Source organism: Cydia amplana, chromosome 10, assembly GCF_948474715.1.
Source record: "Cydia amplana chromosome 10, ilCydAmpl1.1, whole genome shotgun sequence".
Lineage (NCBI taxonomy): Eukaryota > Metazoa > Arthropoda > Insecta > Lepidoptera > Tortricidae > Cydia > Cydia amplana.
In genome coordinates, this window is record NC_086078.1 from 13,009,091 (window position 1) to 13,029,842 (window position 20,752).

The following is a 20,752-nucleotide window of genomic DNA, read 5'->3' on the forward strand; positions in this document are numbered from 1 at the left end:
GTGGGCAAGTCCAACTAGCTCTTGTCCGTTTTTTTTTCTATTTGATGCACTGGTCTAATAAAATTGCAGCGCTAATATCTGCATCTGTGTGTGTCTGTGAACATTTGTAGGGTTCCGTACCTCAAAAGGATAAAACCCTTATAGGATCACTTTTTTGTCCGTCCGTCCGTATGTCTGTCAAGACCCTTTATCTCGGGAACGCGTGGAGATATCGAGTTGAAATTATTAATTTATAAGATATTAATTAATGAAAGATACGGCCGTTTATGCCGCAAAAAATGTATATTTCGACACTCTCAAAGGAATCAAAATTTATAGGGGACCTACTTCCCGTTGACCTATGAAATTTGGCAAGTACTCGTAATATCGTCCTACACTACAAGTAGGAACAGGAAAAAATCTCAAAACTAAAATTAAAATAACTTAAATTTGTACGGAACCCTCGGTGGGCGAGTTCGACTCGCTATTTAAGAATGTTGGGCCGGCCGCTAGCTCACAAATAGCTAGACTCGTGCGAAGATAGATTCTCATACATTTCTGTTCCCAGAGGATACTTCCATAGTTTCGCGAACAATATAACTCGAACGGGACCATATTCAGAATCGTTTAACGTGATAACAATGAGGTTAATAAGTAGAAGCTTAATTGTAGAAAGTGCCTCAGTGCATTAAGTGCAATCACAATACAAATACATGCATAAATACCACTACTAATACTTTAGTGATTGTACACTATTGTTTTGTTTGTCATTCATCGTTACTTCTGTTTTGTTTTATTCGTTTCCTCAAAGGTTAACTGGAAGAGATCCCATACCGGGTTCGCCTTTGTTGTATTTAATTTACTTTGTAACTATGTTTCTCGTGTTTTTATTTCTATGTGCAATAAAGTATATACATACATACATAATACCATATATTTTACATAATCAGTCCGAGGTGTTCAATCATTTCTCAATTTATATATTTTTATGTAAAGGTTCACTCCGCTTTTTCCATATATTTGGGTTGCCTTTATTTTTTCGGCCAAAAATAAGCAGCAATTAAGGCGAAGTAGTTAGGCCCCACAGAGCTGTCCTAATACATATATACCTACACAAAAGTACCTAATAGTCCCGCGTATGTGGGCTTTATACATAAATAATCCTGGGGCGATCTGTGTCGAATAATTGGCAGTTTACGAGTATTACTTCATATGATATCGCGTCAAACGGGTGGGTAACGGTCCATATAACAACTTTTGATATGTTTTTAGTCGATATAACGATTGAGGGACATAATGCACTTTTGCTATAACAACACATGGTATATTCTTAGAGAGTCTAACTATCGTCAAGTATAATGAACTTGTAATATAACAACTTCTAATCTAACATTAACAGCGTATAACGTATATGTGATATAATTATGTTCGATATATCGCTCAGTTGGCATACTGTAGCAGTGGTATAATTTGTAATACCTATTTACTACTATTATAACAACCTACGTATTCGAACTTAAGGCAGGTCTCAGTTAGATACGACGACGAGCGAGGCGAGGAGGAGTGTTAGGTAGAACTGCGACCCTACAGCGCGCGAGCCGAGCGAGCGAAGCGAGCGTGCCGCGATAGCGGCCGGCGAAGCGCCAGAACCGACTTTTTTATTACTTTACTTTTTTTACTGACAAACCTCAACTTATTTTTATACATTTGAATACATTATACCATAAATACTTATAACAAATATTAATTATATCCAGTAAACGTTATATCGAATAGCTTTTATATCGATTAAACAGTATACCCCATGAAAATAGTTATTTTGTTGTTATATCAAAAGTTCATTATACCGCTTAAGTAATTATACACCATGAAATTATATCAAAAGTTGTTATATCTTTTGAAAATATATCAAAAATTGTTATACGGATCATTACACACCCGCGTCAAACTACATATCTACATATACTTAGAATGCTTATGCTCTTGGGGCTATTACACACTAGCGTTTCTACTGATCGGCACGACGGCGTCTCCGCGTGTAATTTTGTATGGAGAAGCCGAGAAAACGCGGCGCAGAAACTAGTGTGTAAGAGCGTTTGGTCTCTAGCGCATTATTTCGTGTTCCGAATATGCCTCGAAGATTGGCGCGCACTAACCGAAAAATAGCATATAATTCCGGCGGGCGTATTTTCAACGACTCCTGTCGCTTTAGGCAAATTGTGAAATATTGCCTCTTTTCTCCGCTCCATTCTCGGAATACGGGTCACTTTTAATGACATTACTGGTATATTTATATTGTCCTTACTTATCATATCACGGACCGAGTTTGTTGCTGGCAAGTTGCGTACTGACTAAACTTTTATCTTTGAAAGAATTATGGCATTCATTTATGAATTACATACATATTTTGATTTTCAAACTTACCTAAATACAATACGGAACTTAACCTCAAAACCTAAATACAAAATACAAACTTGAAGCCTTTTTGAGTAACTTATCGAATTGCAACCTGATTTCTTAATTTTTGCTCGATCGAAAAAAATCACGAACATATGTCTAAATTAGACCTTTATTTTTTATTTTTTTAGCTACCCGGTGTACATACGAGGGTTGTTTGAGAAGTAACTTGGTTTCATATCAAAAAATAATAATATTGCAAATGTATTTATTTTATTTCTCTACGTAATCCCTCCGAAGTTCTACGCACTTGTCCCAACGAGTCTGCAACTTCTCTATGCCTTCACGGAAGTGCGTTTCTTCAAGGGCCTCGAAATACGCATTGACCTCCCATATAACCTCCTCATCGGACTTAAAATTTCGCCCTAAGAGAAATGTTTTCAGTTTTGGGAAGAGGTGATAGTCCGACGAAGCCAAATCTGGTGAATAAGTAGGGTGTGGAAGAAGTTCCAATCGTAACTCCGACAATTTTTGTGCAGCGGAGCGGACTTGAATGCACCGGAGCGTAGTCATGGTGAAAAATCACATTATTTTTTGCCAAACCTGGACGTTTTTCAGCTATTGCCGCCTGTAACTGATCCAAAAGTGATGCGTAGTATGCTTCAGTTATAGTTTTTCCCTTGGCCAGGTAAGCAATTAAAAGTATCCCTTTGCGTCCCAAAACACAGACGCCATCACCTTTCCAGCAGACGGAATGCATATGGCTTTCTTTGGAGTCGGCTCATCATGACCAGCCCATTGTTTCGACTGATGTTTCGTCTCCGGGATGTAGTGATGGATCCAGGTTCCATCCATAGTAACAAAACGGCGAATAAAATCAGTTGGATTTTTTTTAAACACCTGCAAATCTTCATCAGATGTTCACATGCGAATACGCATTTGTTCTGGAGTCAGTAATCGCGGCACTTACCTTACACAAAGCTTTTTCTTGTGCAAATCGTCGTGTAAAATAAAATGCACCCGCTCAAAAGAGATGTTTGTGGCTTCAGCTAATTCGCGTATTTTCTTCTTCGGTCGGCTAAAACTAAATCATGGATTTTATCGATGATTTCGGGTAAAAGTGCTGTTTTCGGGACTCCAGAGCGAGGTGCATCTTTAATGCATGTCCTGCCTCGCTTAAACTCATTTACGCAAAGTCAAATCGTTCCCTAGGACACGAACTACCCAACGTAGGTAAAATCCTTTTATGGATTTGTTTCACAGTTTTGCCTTCCAAAAAAAGAACTGAAAAACTCCACGAATTCCAATTTTCTCCATTTTCCCGCGTAACTCAGACCAGTTTTGTTTGAACTACTGTCAAATGTCAAATTCCTGCCAAAAATGACATGACGCCACATATTAAATATGTTTAATTACTAAACTAAATCAATACATACAGAGTTGACGCCAACGCCATCTATACGTAGGCGAAACAAGTTACTTCTCAAATTACCCTCGTATATGGCAACCATGTGTATAAGTCCCTCTCGAAATAGCAACGCATAGAATCGAGTAAGTGCAGCCTTGTAAGTATGTCAGAACAGTTGATTCACTGGTATTCTTGAAATTAAATACATGGCCTGCGGTGAGCGCGCAACCTTTTACCTTTCTAGGACGGGTCTCTTCCATTTTACAGGCATAACAAAACGTTGTAAATACTATATATAAAAGATAATGGAGCCTTGATATTATATTTCTTAGGGATTTTTAAAATAAACATCGTGAATAATGTTTATAGGTTCGTAGTACGAACCTTCGTACTTAACTTGACCTTTTGCTTTGTCTACTTAGTTCATTTGTTTTTAGTTGAAGAAGTTAAACTTCTACTTAATTTTAACTGCGATGTATGTGAATAGTACAGGTAACTTTCCTAGACATGTTAAGGTCACATTTGTATCGCTACTGCAGCTGCATTACTGTTGTGACATTGCTGCTGCGGCCTTGAGGCGCGGGAGGTTTTTGTAATATTACAATAACTTCACAAAATAATTATAAAAGTTAATAAACGCGCGTAACCCACCCAGAAACAGTAACAATTGACATTTCACAGTCCTCAAGCTACACTAGCGTCTGTAGCGACGAATTTATACGGGGCAGCCCTCATTGCAGATCCCAGGCCCCGTATTATAGACAACATGCCAATCGCTAACGCTCCGTAGCGAACGAAACGCAACTGTCACTGTCACACTAATATGGAAGAGTGATAGAGGGACACAAAGCGATTCGATAGCGAAGCGCAAGCGATTGTCACCTTGGCTGGGCCGCCATGCTTCTTCTGAAGCAAACGAGAAAACGCAAAAATGTTAAGGACGTTCGATGTTATTCCTCGTATTGTAACGATACACGTCAAGTTTCAGTGCGTAGCACGTACGTACATATGTAAGACATGTACGTAGGAGTGTACTGTAGGTACAATGTACATAGGTACATACGAGTATATAACATTAATAACTCAAGCGATCACCTAGCGTAACGCTCAGAACAAGATTACACCCCCAGGAGACTTCGCTGGCTTCTTTATTATTTTTACAATATAAGCTCGACTGTTACGGTAAAGGGCTTGTCTTTTTAATACCATAGAACGTTTTTTTTTATATAGACCAAAATTACGAGAATTGGGTCCAAAATATGTATGAAAGTTTTAAAGAATTATTACAAAATCATCTGCTTCCACTTTGCTTTTTCATAGTTGAAACGACCGTTATGTGTTGAAAGAATTGGCATTATAACGTCGGATACAAATGAAATAGGCTATTACGTGTTTTTAAAATGGAGCCCTATTCGATCCCACGCACGTCATGAACATGCGGTAAATTCGGTTTAAACAAATATTGTACGGAGCACTTAATATTAAGAGCTTCATAAAATTAAAAAGTTTATTGGGTAAGAAAATTCTGCTTATTAAGGCCGTGCATCGAAAAATAACAGGATCTTAGAAAGGTGGCAGTGGCTAGCCCCGGAAACAAACAGTAGTGATTTTCGGATATATGTTTCTTGACTATATGATAAGAGATTTCGTAGTAGTCGAAACACGAATGCTTAAAATTTTCTCGATAGAAAATAAATCCAAACTTACGTGTTCATTTTTCGGTTTTAGCTTCGTGCAACTAGAAAACACATCCATATCCAGCACAATCCACCTTACAGCAAAGGTTTTCATCTCGTCTTAACTTTCAAAGAACTAAATATTAACTTATTATCCTTTACCGATGGATTTATTATCGATTTTTGATTATATGAATTCAACAGCAAACGCCCATTTTACGCAGTTCGGTTTCTCTTTCTGTCATGCGTCAAAGTCATAAATGCATCCTTTATGCCAGTAATGTTAGATGGCCGTCGTGCCTCAAAGAGGTAAGACCTATGTCACTTCGCGCAGCGCTCCGAATTACGTAAAATTTTAATATCCAATAAACGTTGAGTCGTAACTCCATTGAGTAGTAACGGAATCGGAGGTAAACCTATGATGGTGCCTTCTTACAGGCCTATACGTTACGCATGTGTGCGTGTTTGCTTAGCTACGTCATGCTACGTCGAAATCTATACTCTTTGTCAGTTACAACGGGTTAGGAAATTTCGACAGATATTGAAATGTATCGGTAGCTGTTTGGTATTTAGCCATCAGAATCTAACCGTAACTTTTTGCTTTATTTTTGTTTAAAAATAAAATATCTATAAGAATATATTTTTTGCTTTTTTTCTATTGTAATGATAAAAATAAATCTAGTATGTTTCATGCTCAAATAATTTAAAATAATTGAATAAATATTGAAAACTAATTGATATTATTCGTTTTAATTATTATATTATTAAGTTTGTTTGAATAAAATATTTTATTTCAATAATACGAAAAGTTATTATATTTAAGTACCACTAAAAAAGGTCCCTACTTACAAAAACTCACTTGCACGGGCCGGGGTTCGAACCCGTGACCTCCGGTTTGAAAGTCGCACGCCACTACAATTTCACATAAGTAATTTACAATGACATGATACCGTGGAAAAAGTGAATATTACAATGTACTTGTGTTACTATCATTTTATAGTTTATTTTGGCTTGACAAGGAGGAATGAGAAAAACGTGCAGAGCGAGAGGATTAAATCTCTCTGTCCCTTTCTTAAAGTAGCCAATCCTAATTATGACATCTGTTTTGATATTAATTCTTTGAACATAATTTGTCGATGTTCTTTTTTAGGGTTCCGTAGCCAAATGGCAAAAAACGGAACCCTTATAGATTCGTCATGTCTGTCTGTCTGTCTGTCTGTCTGTCTGTCCGTCTGTCCGTCTGTCTGTCCGTCCGTAGGTCACAGCCACTTTTCTCCGAAACTATAAGAACTATACTGTTGAAACTTGGTAAGTAGATGTATTCTGTGAACCGCATTAAGATTTTCACACAAAAATAGAAAAAAAACAATAAATTTTTGGGGTTCCCCATACTTCGAACTGAAACTCAAAAAATTTTTTTTCATCAAACCCATACGTGTGGGGTGTCTATGGATAGGTCTTCAAAAATGATATTGAGGTTTCTAATATCATTTTTTTCTAAACTGAATAGTTTGCGCGAGAGACACTTTCAAAGTGGTAAAATGTGTGTCCCCCCCCTGTAACTTCTAAAATAAGAGAATGATAAAACTAAAAAAAATATATGATGTACATTACCATGTGAACTTCCACCGAAAATTGGTTTGAACGAGATCTAGTAAGTAGTTTTTTTTTTAATACGTCATAAATCGCCTAAATACGGAACCCTTCATGGGCGAGTCCGACTCGCACTTGGCCGCTTTTATATCATCGAGAAAGATTTTTATTTAAAAAATGTGTTGAATTTATATGTTTTATTTATGTTTTTTTGGCATAAATTTCATTACTTTGACAAACGTTTTGATGTGATGTGTGAAACGAACCATGTGATCAACGATTTATCTAATAAAACTTCATTTAGTCGAAAAAAATAGTTGTCTACTACCGGGTGGAAAAAAATTATGGGCCCTGGAGGGAAAGTGCCTTAAAACCTTAAGTTTGCTCATTTTACTTAAATGAAACATTATTGTTTTTTAAAGAAACAACTGCATTCAAAGATTTTTGAAGTGAAAACTTCTTTAGCGGCGCTAGGCACTTTTTGAGGTGGGGAAAAAATGATAAACTCGAGACAGCGTAAGGCGATCAGTACGGGCTGAAATACGAGGATCTCACAGTATTATAACTTTATACCACTCAAATATAATTCAATAAAGCTACATCTTGATGAAATCGCTAATAAAAGTGAACTCTAGTACTGGTGAATAAAACTCAAAATATCATGACCAAATATATTTAGATGCGAGGTCTGCAAGGTAACTTTACAATTTCTATTCGAATTTTAAACAATTAACGCTATAAATTTGAATTTCGAATTTTAAACAAGCTCACTGACCAGCAATTTCGGAACCAAAAGTTTTCAATAGAAAGGAGGATGGGTCAATTATACATAGTGCTGCAGACATTTTGGACTAGTCATTGAGTTTTAACTTCTGTCGGCACTCCCGGAATGCAACACGTTGTTTTTTTTTTAAATTCGCTTAGTCGCGCCCGGGAATCGAACCTACTTTTTCCACACTGTATAAAATAACAAAATGCTTTTCTTCTGGTAACTTAAATGTTCTATCTATCTTGGTGATATGTCAATGCAATCAAATAATCTGAAAAAATAATAATAACCCAATTTATGAATTCCGTTCCTTCAGAAAAATGCGAAATGTACGTACAATTTTTAGGGATATCGTACTTTTCCCAGAGACAAATTTAGTTGGCTAAGAGACATTTTCACTGATCCAAATCTGTACTAAAAATCTAACATACAATGATAAGGACTTAATCGTTTTAAGCTCAAGAGTGAGTTTTCCTAAAGCATTTTCTAAAAATTATGTCTTTATTAACGTTAGGAGTGCACTGCAGCATGTCAAATGTATGCCAAAATGTCAAGGGAGAGAACAATAAATTAAGTTTCAATTCCACTTCCACTCATCAGCAAAGTGATATAAGTATATCAGCAGTTTAAAGTTATTTTAGATAACAAAATTAGCGCATCAAAAAAATCAAAGTGCATAGAAAAAAAGTCTCCTGAGTCATAATAAAATTGATGTCTCTTGGGTCACCAGAAAAGTCACCAGGGAGAACGATGACCCAAATCACATTTAAAAGAAAAGGTAAATTTTGTGTACTACCTACGAACATTTTTCAAAAAACTATGTTTTTATAACATATTAGACCCAGGATAGATCTAATACCTCTTTTCGTACCCCGGATAAAAGTAACTGAAACGTTACGTTATTAGGTTTACGATGCCGCGTTGTGCCCTTGCCTTCGTTGCGATATGTTTGGTAAGTCAGGAGACTTAAAAAATGAGCCATGATTTTGGGACATATTAACAAATATTTTTTTGAATAGGTATATATTAATTTTAGCGGACTTTAATAATTTACCAGTTAAATTAGATGTAAATACCTTTTTAGTTAATCGTTAATATGATATATTAGTAGCAGTAAAACACTAAACTTTATTGTACAAAAAGACACATAAAACATGAAAAAACACATCCTTCGTATATGGTAGAATATATTTTTCACACTTATAGGTAAAAACCAAAACCGATACGCGATTGGGATACGCTCTTTTCGTATGGGATACAAAAAAAAATTCTCCTGGGTCACCAAGAAAAATCGACATATTAAAATAATTCAGTTCGTTTTTAAGTTCTAGTCAGATTGACTTTTTGGTTATTTGAGATAAATTACAATAACGCTTAGATTTGAAAAACATGATTTTCTATTTTGTTGCGATCGACCCGGGTAATAAAAATACGGCGAATTTGAACTTTTGTTTGTTGTCGTTGTAAAATGTATTAAAAAATAATGTAGGCACCCCTGACAATTGAAATTCAAAATTATCCAGAAAAAGCGGCCAAGTGCGAGTCGGATTCGCCCATGAAGGGTTCCGTATTTAGGGGATTTATGACGTATTAAAAAACAACTACTTACTAGATCTTGTTCAAACCAATTTTCGGTGGAAGTTTGCATGGTAATGTACATCATATATTTTTTTTAGTTTTATCATTCTCTTATTTTAGAAGTTACAGGGGGGGGGGGACACACATTTTACCACTTTGGAAGTGTCTCTCGCGCAAACTATTCAGTTTAGAAAAAAATGATGTTAGAAACCTCAATATCATTTTTGAAGACCTATCCATAGATACCCCACACGTAGGGGTTTGATGAAAAAACATTTTTTGAGTTTCAGTTCTAAGTATGGGGAACCCCCAAAAAAAATTTTTTTTTTTCTATTTTTGTATGAAAATCTTAATGCGGTTCACAGAATACATCTACTTACCAAGTTTCAACAGTATAGTTCTTATAGTTTCGGAAAAAAGTGGCTGTGACATACGGACGGACAGACGGACAGACAGACAGACATGACGAATCTATAAGGGTTCCGTTTTTTGCCATTTGGCTACGGAACCCTAAAAATGAGTGTTTCAAAAAGGCACCCTGTATTCCTTACATACCTAAATAATCTCTTATTCAATAAAACATATAATTACTAAACACTGTGATTTATTTCAAATAAATGCAAATCGATCGGATAAAAGATATTAATACCTACCTATACAACAATGAATACGAGTACAGTCAGCTGCAATAATATGTTACACACCGAAGGCCGTTTTGCGGTAGATAGATGTTAGATCTTATTTGTAGAGCCATAAGAGCGTGTCACATATTTTTGCGGCCGTCGAAGAGTAACATATTATTGCAGTACCTATGAAAAATTCGAGGGTTAAAAAGCATTTCAACCAAAGCATTTATAATAATAACGACTATGGACGCCTGCAACCCCAGGGGTATTGTAACCCCATAACAATAAGGTTGAAATTTGCATTTAGTGACCGCAAAGTCAGGTGAGCGTAATCAAGTAAATCTCTTTTCATCATATTTTATCAAAAATAATCTCTTTTCTGTTCTTGTGCTATTTTCTTATTATCAATACTCTTAACTTATATGCTATATACGCTTGTGCTTCTATGCTGTTAACATCTTCCAAAACAACAATAAATATTCAGGTTTATTAATTAATTATTTTATTGTTTGCTATTATGAACAAGTAACAACGCCATCTGTTTAAATTTTTTCCGAATTTAAGTTTATGGCCGACCGCAGCGACCGCGTATAATGGTAGTTAACTTCTGTAACGTTAGATGGTGCTAAAAGGTCACACAAACTTCACGTGCGGCGCGAAGCGTTTCCATGTGTGCGTGTTAGCGGGGAGGGAAGAACTAGCGGGCGTGGTTTACGAAGCGCCAGACGCGGCTGCAGTAGGCCCTTAAGTACCTAATAATATTTAGAAACTTCTTCTCAATAAATGCAATTGATGGGATAAGTTAATATACACATATTACCTACCTACACAGGTTCAGAGCATGTTTTCAATGAGGTTTGTTTTTGATGAATTTTTGCCATTTGCGCAAGTTAAGAGGCAACAGGAGTCAAGTGGTCATTTCTCCATACAAACGTACTCGACTGTTTCCTCCGTGGGTTTTGAAGCTAGAGCAATTATTTTTTCAACACAGATTAATATTGTCAATATCTGTGTCGGACCGTTTTGCTTTTTTTGATATTTTTGTTTTTTAAGGCGCTAGAGCCCTTCAAAAATGGCCAAAATGGCCTAATTGACTATGCCGCAATGAGAGGCGTGGTATTCAAAACTGATATCAATTAGCCAAAAAAGCAAAACGGTCCGACACAGATAATTTCATAATCATTTAGATTTCCAAATTTAGTTACGATTGGTTAAGTTTTGGAAGAGGAAACAGTCGAGTACGAAACCTCGATTTTTGAGATTTTTACGCAGGATTTTTCGCCTTGTCCTTATCGCACTAGTTTTAGGAGCCGCTTCCGTTAGCGAGACGGGTATATTTACCTAAAATATTTAAATCTCAGCTCCTGTTTCGTCTTAAGTTAAGCCGTGGCCGACCAAGAGCAGTTGAAGTTGGTATTTTTTTTATCAGGTAGGGTTTCATGCAGTCGGCTACCGGCTATAAGGCAGTGTTCATATTTGATCACAGCACAGGTGCGTGTATAATTCAGGACACCCCGGGTTATGTGACATTCCCCGAAGCCTGCCTCATATCTAATTTCAAACCTCCCACCCTCACGACTTAATAAAAGTTTCATCAGAAATTCTTCCTCAAAATTATTCAATTGCGGTATTTAATGTCGATGTCGCAATTTAAATATCAATAAACCTGCTTCTTGTCTCCTATCTTTACTGTACCCATTGAGGTATATAACAAGAGACGATATCTCGAACAAAATGTTTCCGCACCTCAGAGAAGTGCATGCACTTCTTTGCTTTTAGTACGTCACCGACCACTGACGAGATGCCACACATGTACAATAAAAAAAATAATTAACATTTTGTTCGAGATGTCGTCTCTTGTTATATACCTCAATGACTGTACCAGTTCTAATTTAGTGCTACAAGTTAATTGTTATGGTTATTGTTTATTCAGGCACCACTTACTTAAAATATATAATTTATAATCATTAATGGACAACAGAACGCATAAATAATCTAAAAAGCAGCCTTTAACAGTAAATGTAAACTCATTGTGAGCCATAATTGCTTAAATTCTATATTTGGAGGTCTAAAATTAATTCATATTATTTACGTTCCTAGAGGTAATTACCTGTCGATAGTTTTTAGAATTACAATACAATGTATAATGCTTAACAGAACTTGCCTCGTATTAATATATATTGTTATTTTTATAATTACTTATATGTAAAGGTTTAACCTTTTGGACGCCAATGATTGATATATCCTCACCGTAGGTTCAACGCCAAAGACCGATTTATCGGTCACAGACCACAGAGCAACATAGACCTACGTGCATATGCATAAAGTTCAATTTCAGTTTTGACATTTCAATGACGTGGCGTCTGAGTGACTGTTTGACACGGCGTCGAAAAGGTTAATATTAACTTAAAGAAAACAACATTTATTTTCCATAAATCTAGAAGTAGGTATAATCAGCCATAGAGATACCTGAATCCATAAATGTAAGTAGTAGTACTTAGGAGTTCAGACGTCTTTGCATCTGACTGTACTGATATTTTTATATTGCTGGGGTTCGTGCAGGTGCAGGCAGGCAGGTGCCCGAAGGGCCACAATAACCAAAAACCAAAAATAGGAATAGACTTTAATTAGGTAGGTACATTGTGTTACAAGTTTGCCTTATCAAACTATTTCCTCGACCGTAGCTACACATCTCTTTCTATACATGTAATTGGTCAAATTATTGACGTGTTTAGGAATGATTCACGCTAGACCGGGCCGTGCCCGGGTCTAGAATTGGAATTAAAAAATATAAAAAAAAAATAGTTTTGCAAACTTTATCGTGTGACGTATCAAAAGAGTGTTGTAAAAATAACCTCCCCTTCCCCCTCCACCTCATTATCTATATTAAATTACTAGTGAAACGTGAGTCGATTTTAAGGAAAGGAAACATTTGTACCCTTGAAGCGCGAGTCCTACTCACACTTGATCGGTTTTTTTGTTAGCACCCCACCATAGAGACCAGTAGGAGTATCAGCAGCTATCGCTAGGGTAATTGTTGCAGTTCAGGCTAACTAAATATGTAGCTTAAATTTACTAGACTCTGCAGTTTTCAGTCAGCTAATTAATTGGGGTAATTCCACTTAATCTAGCTTAGTGCTTTGGATTCATCATTAAACAACAGGTTACGTAAATTAAATTAACCACTAGCCCATTTTAAATGTGTAAAAATACACAGTGGCGTTATTTATGTACTTAATGTTATTGTATAACCCGAAAATAATATGGAAGTGGTTAAGGAAGAAGCATCACAGCCGTTTCAGCGTCAACTGTAATGCATAAGTATAAAGTCTATAAAGTTGCAAGAGTTTATAGTGCCTAACTGCCTATCAGGTAACCGCTTTTCATCAGGCTTGCCGACCGAAGACGTAAATAAAATAATATTTCCAGGCTGTTGCTACACGTGGAAATTCAGGAAACAGGAATATTAGGAATATTACGGAAGCTCTTCAATATTACGCTTCCGTAAACATCTATAACGTAAATTTCATCAAAATCGTAACTCGAAAACTAATTTACAAATCCATTTTATAAAAAAAAACTCCTTGTTAATCGAATATCAAACGACGCCCGCTTTCAGTTTTATCATAAGCAAAGGTTATTTTTATATTAAGTCAATGAACGAAATTGAATTATTTTATCCATGAGTATTTCTAAATTAAAATGGCTAAATTGAACCTATGGTATAACTAACTGGTGATGCCGTCATGAATACCTACGTACCTAGTTGGCGCATTCATGTATGTATGCCTGCAAATCTTCCTGATTATAAACCAAATACATATCTGCATTTGTGCAATAAATAATAAAGCCTCTGGATTATAATTTTAACGAAGCGGCGATGATATAGCCGTCAATTGCTTTCAAAAGTTAATATAGGTTAATGGTTCTGTTTATACTGCGTTCGCTATTAAATAAAAATACGGGCTGACTTGCATTGTTTATTTGTAAAGATAGGAGTTTTCCTCGCGGTCGAGAGGGATAACGCTAGTCCTAACTAACTAGTATGTTCACAACTTCAAGGGCGCTTAGAAAAATAAAACATACTGGGTAATTTTATCTTTCTTGGCATTAAATTTTTTTTTAATTCCATTCAGAGATCTAACGATAGTAAATGTTACCATACTGAATTGGCCTATCTATCAGCTTAGCACACAAAAAAAATCAAGCATCTACCGCAATAATTCACGTCACCATAAATAAAAATCTCATCGTACTCGGCGATAGGTGAAAAATTAAAAAAAATCATAACTCCGAAAATACGAAAAATCGCGGAACATACATGGGGGTGATTCAGATAGCCCTCTAGGTCCTCTATCTCCCAGCTTCAGTATATCACTACTTCTTGGGACACCCTGTATTATGTAGGTACTTACTTTTTATGACGCTCAATAGATGTGCTAATAGATGTAACAAAAAATTTAATCATAAATTAATTTCATAACGGTTAAATATCTGGCAAATGAAGTCATACAGGGTAAGAAAACGTGGGTACAAATATTTTAAAAGTAAAGATAGGCTGTTCATATAATTTCTACTGAACTATCTACGTTTAAGCAAATCGGCGCCATCTATTGTGTATTGCGCAAAACTACGTAGCCGACGCCAGACATATATTGAAGTAGACTGCACTTAAGATTATGGCTGTTAGTAGATACATCGCTATAATTGTCATGCAGGTGAGAGCAGCCGGCAAAGCGGTGTTGGTGACAGGCTGCGACAACGTCCTAGGCAACGCCGTGGCGAGAAGACTGGATGACCTGGGCTACCACGTGTTCGCCGGCTTCCAGAGCAAGGCTGGGAATATCGACGCCGACATGCTGAAGGAAGATTGCTCCGGGCGGCTGCATACTCTGCAGTTGGACATCACTTCTGAGACCCAGGTATTTACCTCGGCCATCCAACAGCGGCAACAGCAATTGCAAACAAAACTGTGAGCTTCTGGGCGTTTTTTTTTTTGTTGTCCCCTACACTATTTTTTTTCAAATTTGGTATTTTTTATGTTATTTCTACTCAGAATCATGAGCTCTTTCTATCCTAATAGGAGAAAAAAAGTGTCCCAAAATTTCCATACATTTTTCGATCTTTCCATTCCGCGACCGCCATACAAAGTCTATGAAAAATGGTGACGTAATGGAAATAAAAAAACTTAGGACACTTTTTTTTCTCCTATTAGGATAGAAAGAGCTCGTGACTCTGAGTAGGAATAACATAAAAAACCCCAAATTTGAAAAAAAAGCGTAGGGGACAACAAAAAAAACACCCTTCTACTTCTACCGCTTTCACTTCCATTTCTGCCTTACAAACTCGACAAAACTGGGGCTACCTTAAATACCGGGGCAACATTGATCATCGATTTCTGAGAAGTAAGGAGTTGATTTTTGAACGCAAGCTTAAGAATTTTATGATAAAGTCGGCAACCTTAACAAAATTTATGATAAAAGCGTTCGGAAACCAATTCCTTATACTTGTAGTTTAAAAATCGATGATCAAAGTTTTCCCAGTTTACCGCAATGTACCTATACCTAAACTTGTTCTATCTACCAGAAAATCACGTCGCAACTTCTTAAGCAACCGCTTGAGATAAGTAGTAGACTTATTATAGCTTAAACGCCGAGCGTTATTGCAAACCTCTTCAATTAGAACAGGGTGAATTATGTACCATCGCCCACACTGTTAACTGTACATCGGTGGACCGTATGCCTTTTGTAGTAAGGTCCACCGATGTACAATTAGGAGTGTTGCTGTTTGTACGCCAAATATACCTTCCCCAGACACGAAATATCACGTTACAAGTAATCAATTCAGACTAAACTAAGCCTTTTCCTCAATTATAATCCTCATCGTCATAGCGCTATTACGGTCACAACATAAGTAAATGCTAAGCTCCAAGTCCGCTTTGCTTGAAACCAGGGATGTAACGGATGTGGTTTTATCGGAACCGAAAGCGGAACCAGATGTTTTAAATTTAGTTTATCGGAACCAGAAAAACGGAAATCGGAATCGAAAACGGAACCGGAACCAGAACCGGAACCTGAGTCAGTAGCGGGGCTATAAGCGAATGACTGGTATAAATAAACCTGTTTGTTTTTGATGTACACCGCTCATGTCCCGCTGCCGCGCTAAGCATTGACATCCGATATAACTTCCGTTTCAAAAGTAATGGAACAGAAACGGATGTGTAATACCAAACGGAAGTTCCGACTTAACGGAAACGGAAACGGAGCTCTGTAACATCCCTGCTTGAAACCTTCTTACTTCCATCTTTAATTACAACATTATTGGTTTTGATAAGTTCTGTTGCTCTTAGAGGTATACCGACTGTATAAGGTCGACCGCGATAAATGCAACTTTGGGGTCATTACATCTATTTCGTTATTTTTAACTGACTTCAAGATTTCAAAAGGAGGAGGTGATCAGAACTTCAACGACGCATAGGTAGTTCACGTTTGGCAATTTGTACCTACTTTTCGTTATGTTTGTTAAGCAAGTTACCTACCTGGCCTGCTTATACCGAAAAATAATAGTACCTAGTGTAAAATTAAATAGTAGTAAGTACTTGAAAAAGTTGTAATGACACATTAAAATATTTTCATATTTAGAAAGTAGGTAATTTATTTTGTTCTTAGAGTACCTGTGAATGTGTTGGCCAATGTTAGGATCATATGTTTATTTTTAATTTACATATAAGTACTTACGTTAAGTACATTGTTTACAAACCTAAAGGTAATATTTGTTACATATCTCAAGGTCAGAGCCCTTACGACTTAAAATAGCTACACTCTTTTTGTGAAGCATTAAACGTAAATACTGATGAAATGAATGTAATTGAACAATTGCTGACGTTAGCAGGAGACTCACGCTATGACGTCACAATATTCGGTAATAAACCCCTTTTATTAAAAACATGAAAAAATGACAAAGAAACATGCGAAGGAGCAGAGGTAACGTAACGTAAATGGCTATTTTGGGATGGTTGGTTTCTTAGAATCTTGTAAAGGGCACTAAGAAGTCTTAGAACGTTTGAAAGTAAAAAACGGATCCGTAACACTTATCGAAGATCAAACGCCAAATATTTGACGAAGGAACGGACGAACCCCACCGGAAAAACTATATAAGTGTGCTGGTTTTCAACATTTGTTATGTTTGTCATTCTTTAAAGGTCTCGCAAAGTATGGTGTTTGCAAGCTAGTTTTCAAGTGTATAATTTGTCAGCGTAGAGATCGTTAGTCAGCGCTGTGACGTACCTAATGTTCTTTACGGGGAGGCTATTCATTTTAATATTTTAATTTTCAAAGCGCGGCTACATTGAAACGTTTAGAGCAGCTTTTGCGGTACTTCTGTCCATGAGCGATAAAAACCGCTTACCATATGCTTACCATCAGCCGCTTACCTGCTGGTTTCATACCTGTTTCATAAGTAACCAGCTTGAACGTTTTTCGTATAAAATATGCGCCATAAAAGTTAATTGACACGGTTTATTATGTTAACTCAGAAGTTTGATTTTTCACAGCTTCGAAGGACAGCAGACATAACAATAGGGTATTTGACTGTATATAAAATCAATTATTTCACACCATGAATGAAATAAAGCATCAGATAATTACTAGAAAAACATAGATAGCAGTTATTTTTAAATCGCACAAGTACTATTTAATAAATCGGATAGAAATTTAATATTTATATCAAAATTCTAGTTTTAGGTGTTCTCACCCTAAAAAGTAAAATACTATTCACCTAATTCAGAGTTGAAGATATGCGACCGAGAATGCTAAGATAATGAATGAACTTAATTCATTCCCGGTTTCATTCGCTCAATGTACTCCATCAAGATTGGTATTAAAATAACAATAATATGACCTTTAGCAACACTGTTTCTCAAAAATAATCAGATTAGTTGCGATTCAAATGAAGAAAACACTCATTATGCTAAAGGTCATCTTTGCCAACACAAACGTTTAATTCATTCGTATTAATCTCCCACGCACTTTAAGACTTGATTCTATTCGCATCCTTACTCGTTGCGTCGCGCTCTTACGTATTTATCTCTATCGTCATAATGTCAGCAATAAAACGTCCAATTTCAGCGTAGTAGGGCACCTCCAAGGATCTCTACAACGAACGGTCTCGCGCTGTCCTATTTAACGACGACCGTTACTTCAGTTTCTTGCGATCTTAACCAAATCGCAGACAATACAATTGTCATGTTGATTCGCGTCAGCACAAGCGCGCGAACCACTGCCTACTCGAACTTATTTTATTTCAATAGGTACGTCAAAATGTGATGTCGATTACAGACACACTTTTACATATGATTTATTTCGTTATATGCAAACACTAGAATAGGTAGGTACAAAGATAAAAGGTGAACAGTTAAACAGTATTGTCAGGGATTACACAAGTACAGATACGGCACTCTCGAAAACTTGTCATGAGTAAAGTGAGTTTGGCTCTCACTTATAATCATTGTTATTTATTCTTACTCTGTCTAACTGCCAGAATTATCATCTTAGCGTTTATCCGGTTGCATCCCCGCTTCCCCAGCTTACTCTGTCTGAGGTCCTCTTACTATTAGCACGGTATGTTGTCCTGTAATTCACACAAGCAGTTTCAGCATCGTCTGCTGTGAAAACATTTTTTAGTCTTTATTTCTTTGGAGGAACGCTCTGTTTTGGCAGTGTAACCATACCTTACATCTTGGAAGGCAGGATTGAAAAGACAAGAGAAGAAGGGAAACCTAGAATAACTTATCTTAGCCAAATAAAAAATGATACGTCGTATGAGGAAATTAAAAGACTGGCACAAGAAAGGAATGATTGGCGATATATATATATATATATATATTTACTCCACCGACAAGAGCAAAGCTCTTAAGTTATGATGATGATGATGAACCATACCTTCATCATCTTCCTCGCGATATCCCGGCTTTTTGCCACGGCTCATAGGAGCCGCCGTGGAGGGTCCGCTTGATGGTTACTAATCCCAAGAATTGGCGTAGGCGCTAGTTTTTAAGAAAGCGACTGCCATCTGACCTTCCAACCCAGAGGGGAAACTAGGCCTTGTTGGGATTCAGTAGTCCGGTTTCCTCGCGATGTTTTCCTTCGCCGAAAAGCGACTGGTAAACATGATATGAAAGTCATAGTCAACCCACGACCTCCGGATGGAAAGTCGCGCGCTTTTAGGGTTAGGCCACCAGCGCTTCAGTGTAACCATACCTTATCAATGAGAAGTGATGTGTTATGATGCTAATGGAATCTTCGATAAAGTGTTACGATACTTTAACCGACGTAAAATAATGTTGTTCAGAAATCAAACCCCATATAGTAGGTAGTTAGGTACTGAAGTTATTTATGTCTGGGTAGCAGCTCCTGAATACCAATTGAGCCCCATGTTCGGCGAGCGGCGACGATACCAAACTCACAAGCCATGCGTGTTCTATTCTATGCAGTACTTAAAAGAATAGTATAAATAAAAATTGAACGGCGAATCTACATTTTATTAAGTTTAATCTATTGTTTTGTATACAACGCCCTCTGCTTTGATCATCATAATTCTGCCGAGAGCGCGGCATAAATTTATCTCATTTAGTTGCGCCCATTTGAAACCTTTGTGTTGGTTCTTTATTGTAATATAGACATTAAAGCGTTTGTCCCTGGCTTTGAACTTCTGTCAATTAACTGAGTTTACGCAAAGGTCAATGTACAGAAAATAGCTTGACTTATTTTGAAGCATTTTATACCACTTGCAACTTCGTTTTTATTAAAGTCAAATTACTACATATCATATTATCTTGAATAGGAGCTACAATTAGAAAAAGCGAAGCCTTAACTTAGAGAGGTCTAAATACTCGTATACGACATTAATTCTTTATTGGTAAAACTAGTTCATTCGATAAGGTTTCACTAGTAAACACGGTACTTGTAAGTAATTTAACAATCAAAACAATAGGTATATATTTATGAAGAAATTTGGTAAAGTTTATCAGTAATATTAGAGCACTTTTCTACTTAGTTGATATAATAATATAATATATAATATAATAAGTAGGTACCTATATTTATTTGTTCATTGTACCTACAATGGAACTCATGAAATCATTTATTCTTGCTAATTTGGAATTAATACAGTAAAGTTACAAAATTAAACATTTTTCCTTGTTAGCTCATTAAACAATTCTTATTCTTACCTCATTCCTGAGAAGTACTCTACGAGCAACTTTAGCTCAAAGACTATAAGATCAATTCGCTGTCCATTTTTCCGATTTGTTTTAATTGGGTCTTAGATAAATTAATTAAAAAGGCTGGTGTTATTATTTTACTCTTAACGCACCCTATGAGCGAAACCCCTGTTCTTCAGATCCTCTCCGCGTCGCTGTATATCGTGGACCACCTGCCAGAGGGCGCGCAGGGGTTGTGGGCCATCGTAAACTGCGAGTCGTGGTGTGCGCTTGGCGAGCTCGAGTGGGTGCCGTTCTCAGTCATCCGGCGCGCGATGGAGGTGAATCTGTTGGGTGAGTGAGCTACGCTAGGTGGTTATTGTTGTGAGTACATGCGGAGAGATGGCGCTAGTAACAATATTTTTACACATTGCTATCGATAGAAAAGTCTGCTGGCACTGCTGGTATGTCCATCGTTCTTAGTTTCCAAAATACACTAAGACATAAGATCAGATTTTAGTTTTTGTA

The 20,752-nt window shown here is 36.7% G+C and overlaps 2 protein-coding genes across 2 annotated transcripts in view; one reads left to right on the forward strand and one right to left on the reverse strand.

The window, feature by feature from the left end:
• Positions 1-20,752, reverse strand: part of LOC134651466 (guanine nucleotide-binding protein subunit gamma-1) — a 126,780-nt gene that overhangs the window by 56,040 nt on the left and 49,988 nt on the right. The window lies entirely within an intron of this gene.
• Positions 1-20,752, forward strand: part of LOC134651386 (D-beta-hydroxybutyrate dehydrogenase, mitochondrial) — a 68,366-nt gene that overhangs the window by 35,095 nt on the left and 12,519 nt on the right. Inside the window, exons 4-5 of the mRNA XM_063506480.1 lie at positions 14,745-14,948; positions 20,425-20,578. Of these exons, the coding sequence (XP_063362550.1) occupies positions 14,745-14,948; positions 20,425-20,578 (358 nt within the window). The remainder of the gene's footprint in view (positions 1-14,744; positions 14,949-20,424; positions 20,579-20,752) is intronic.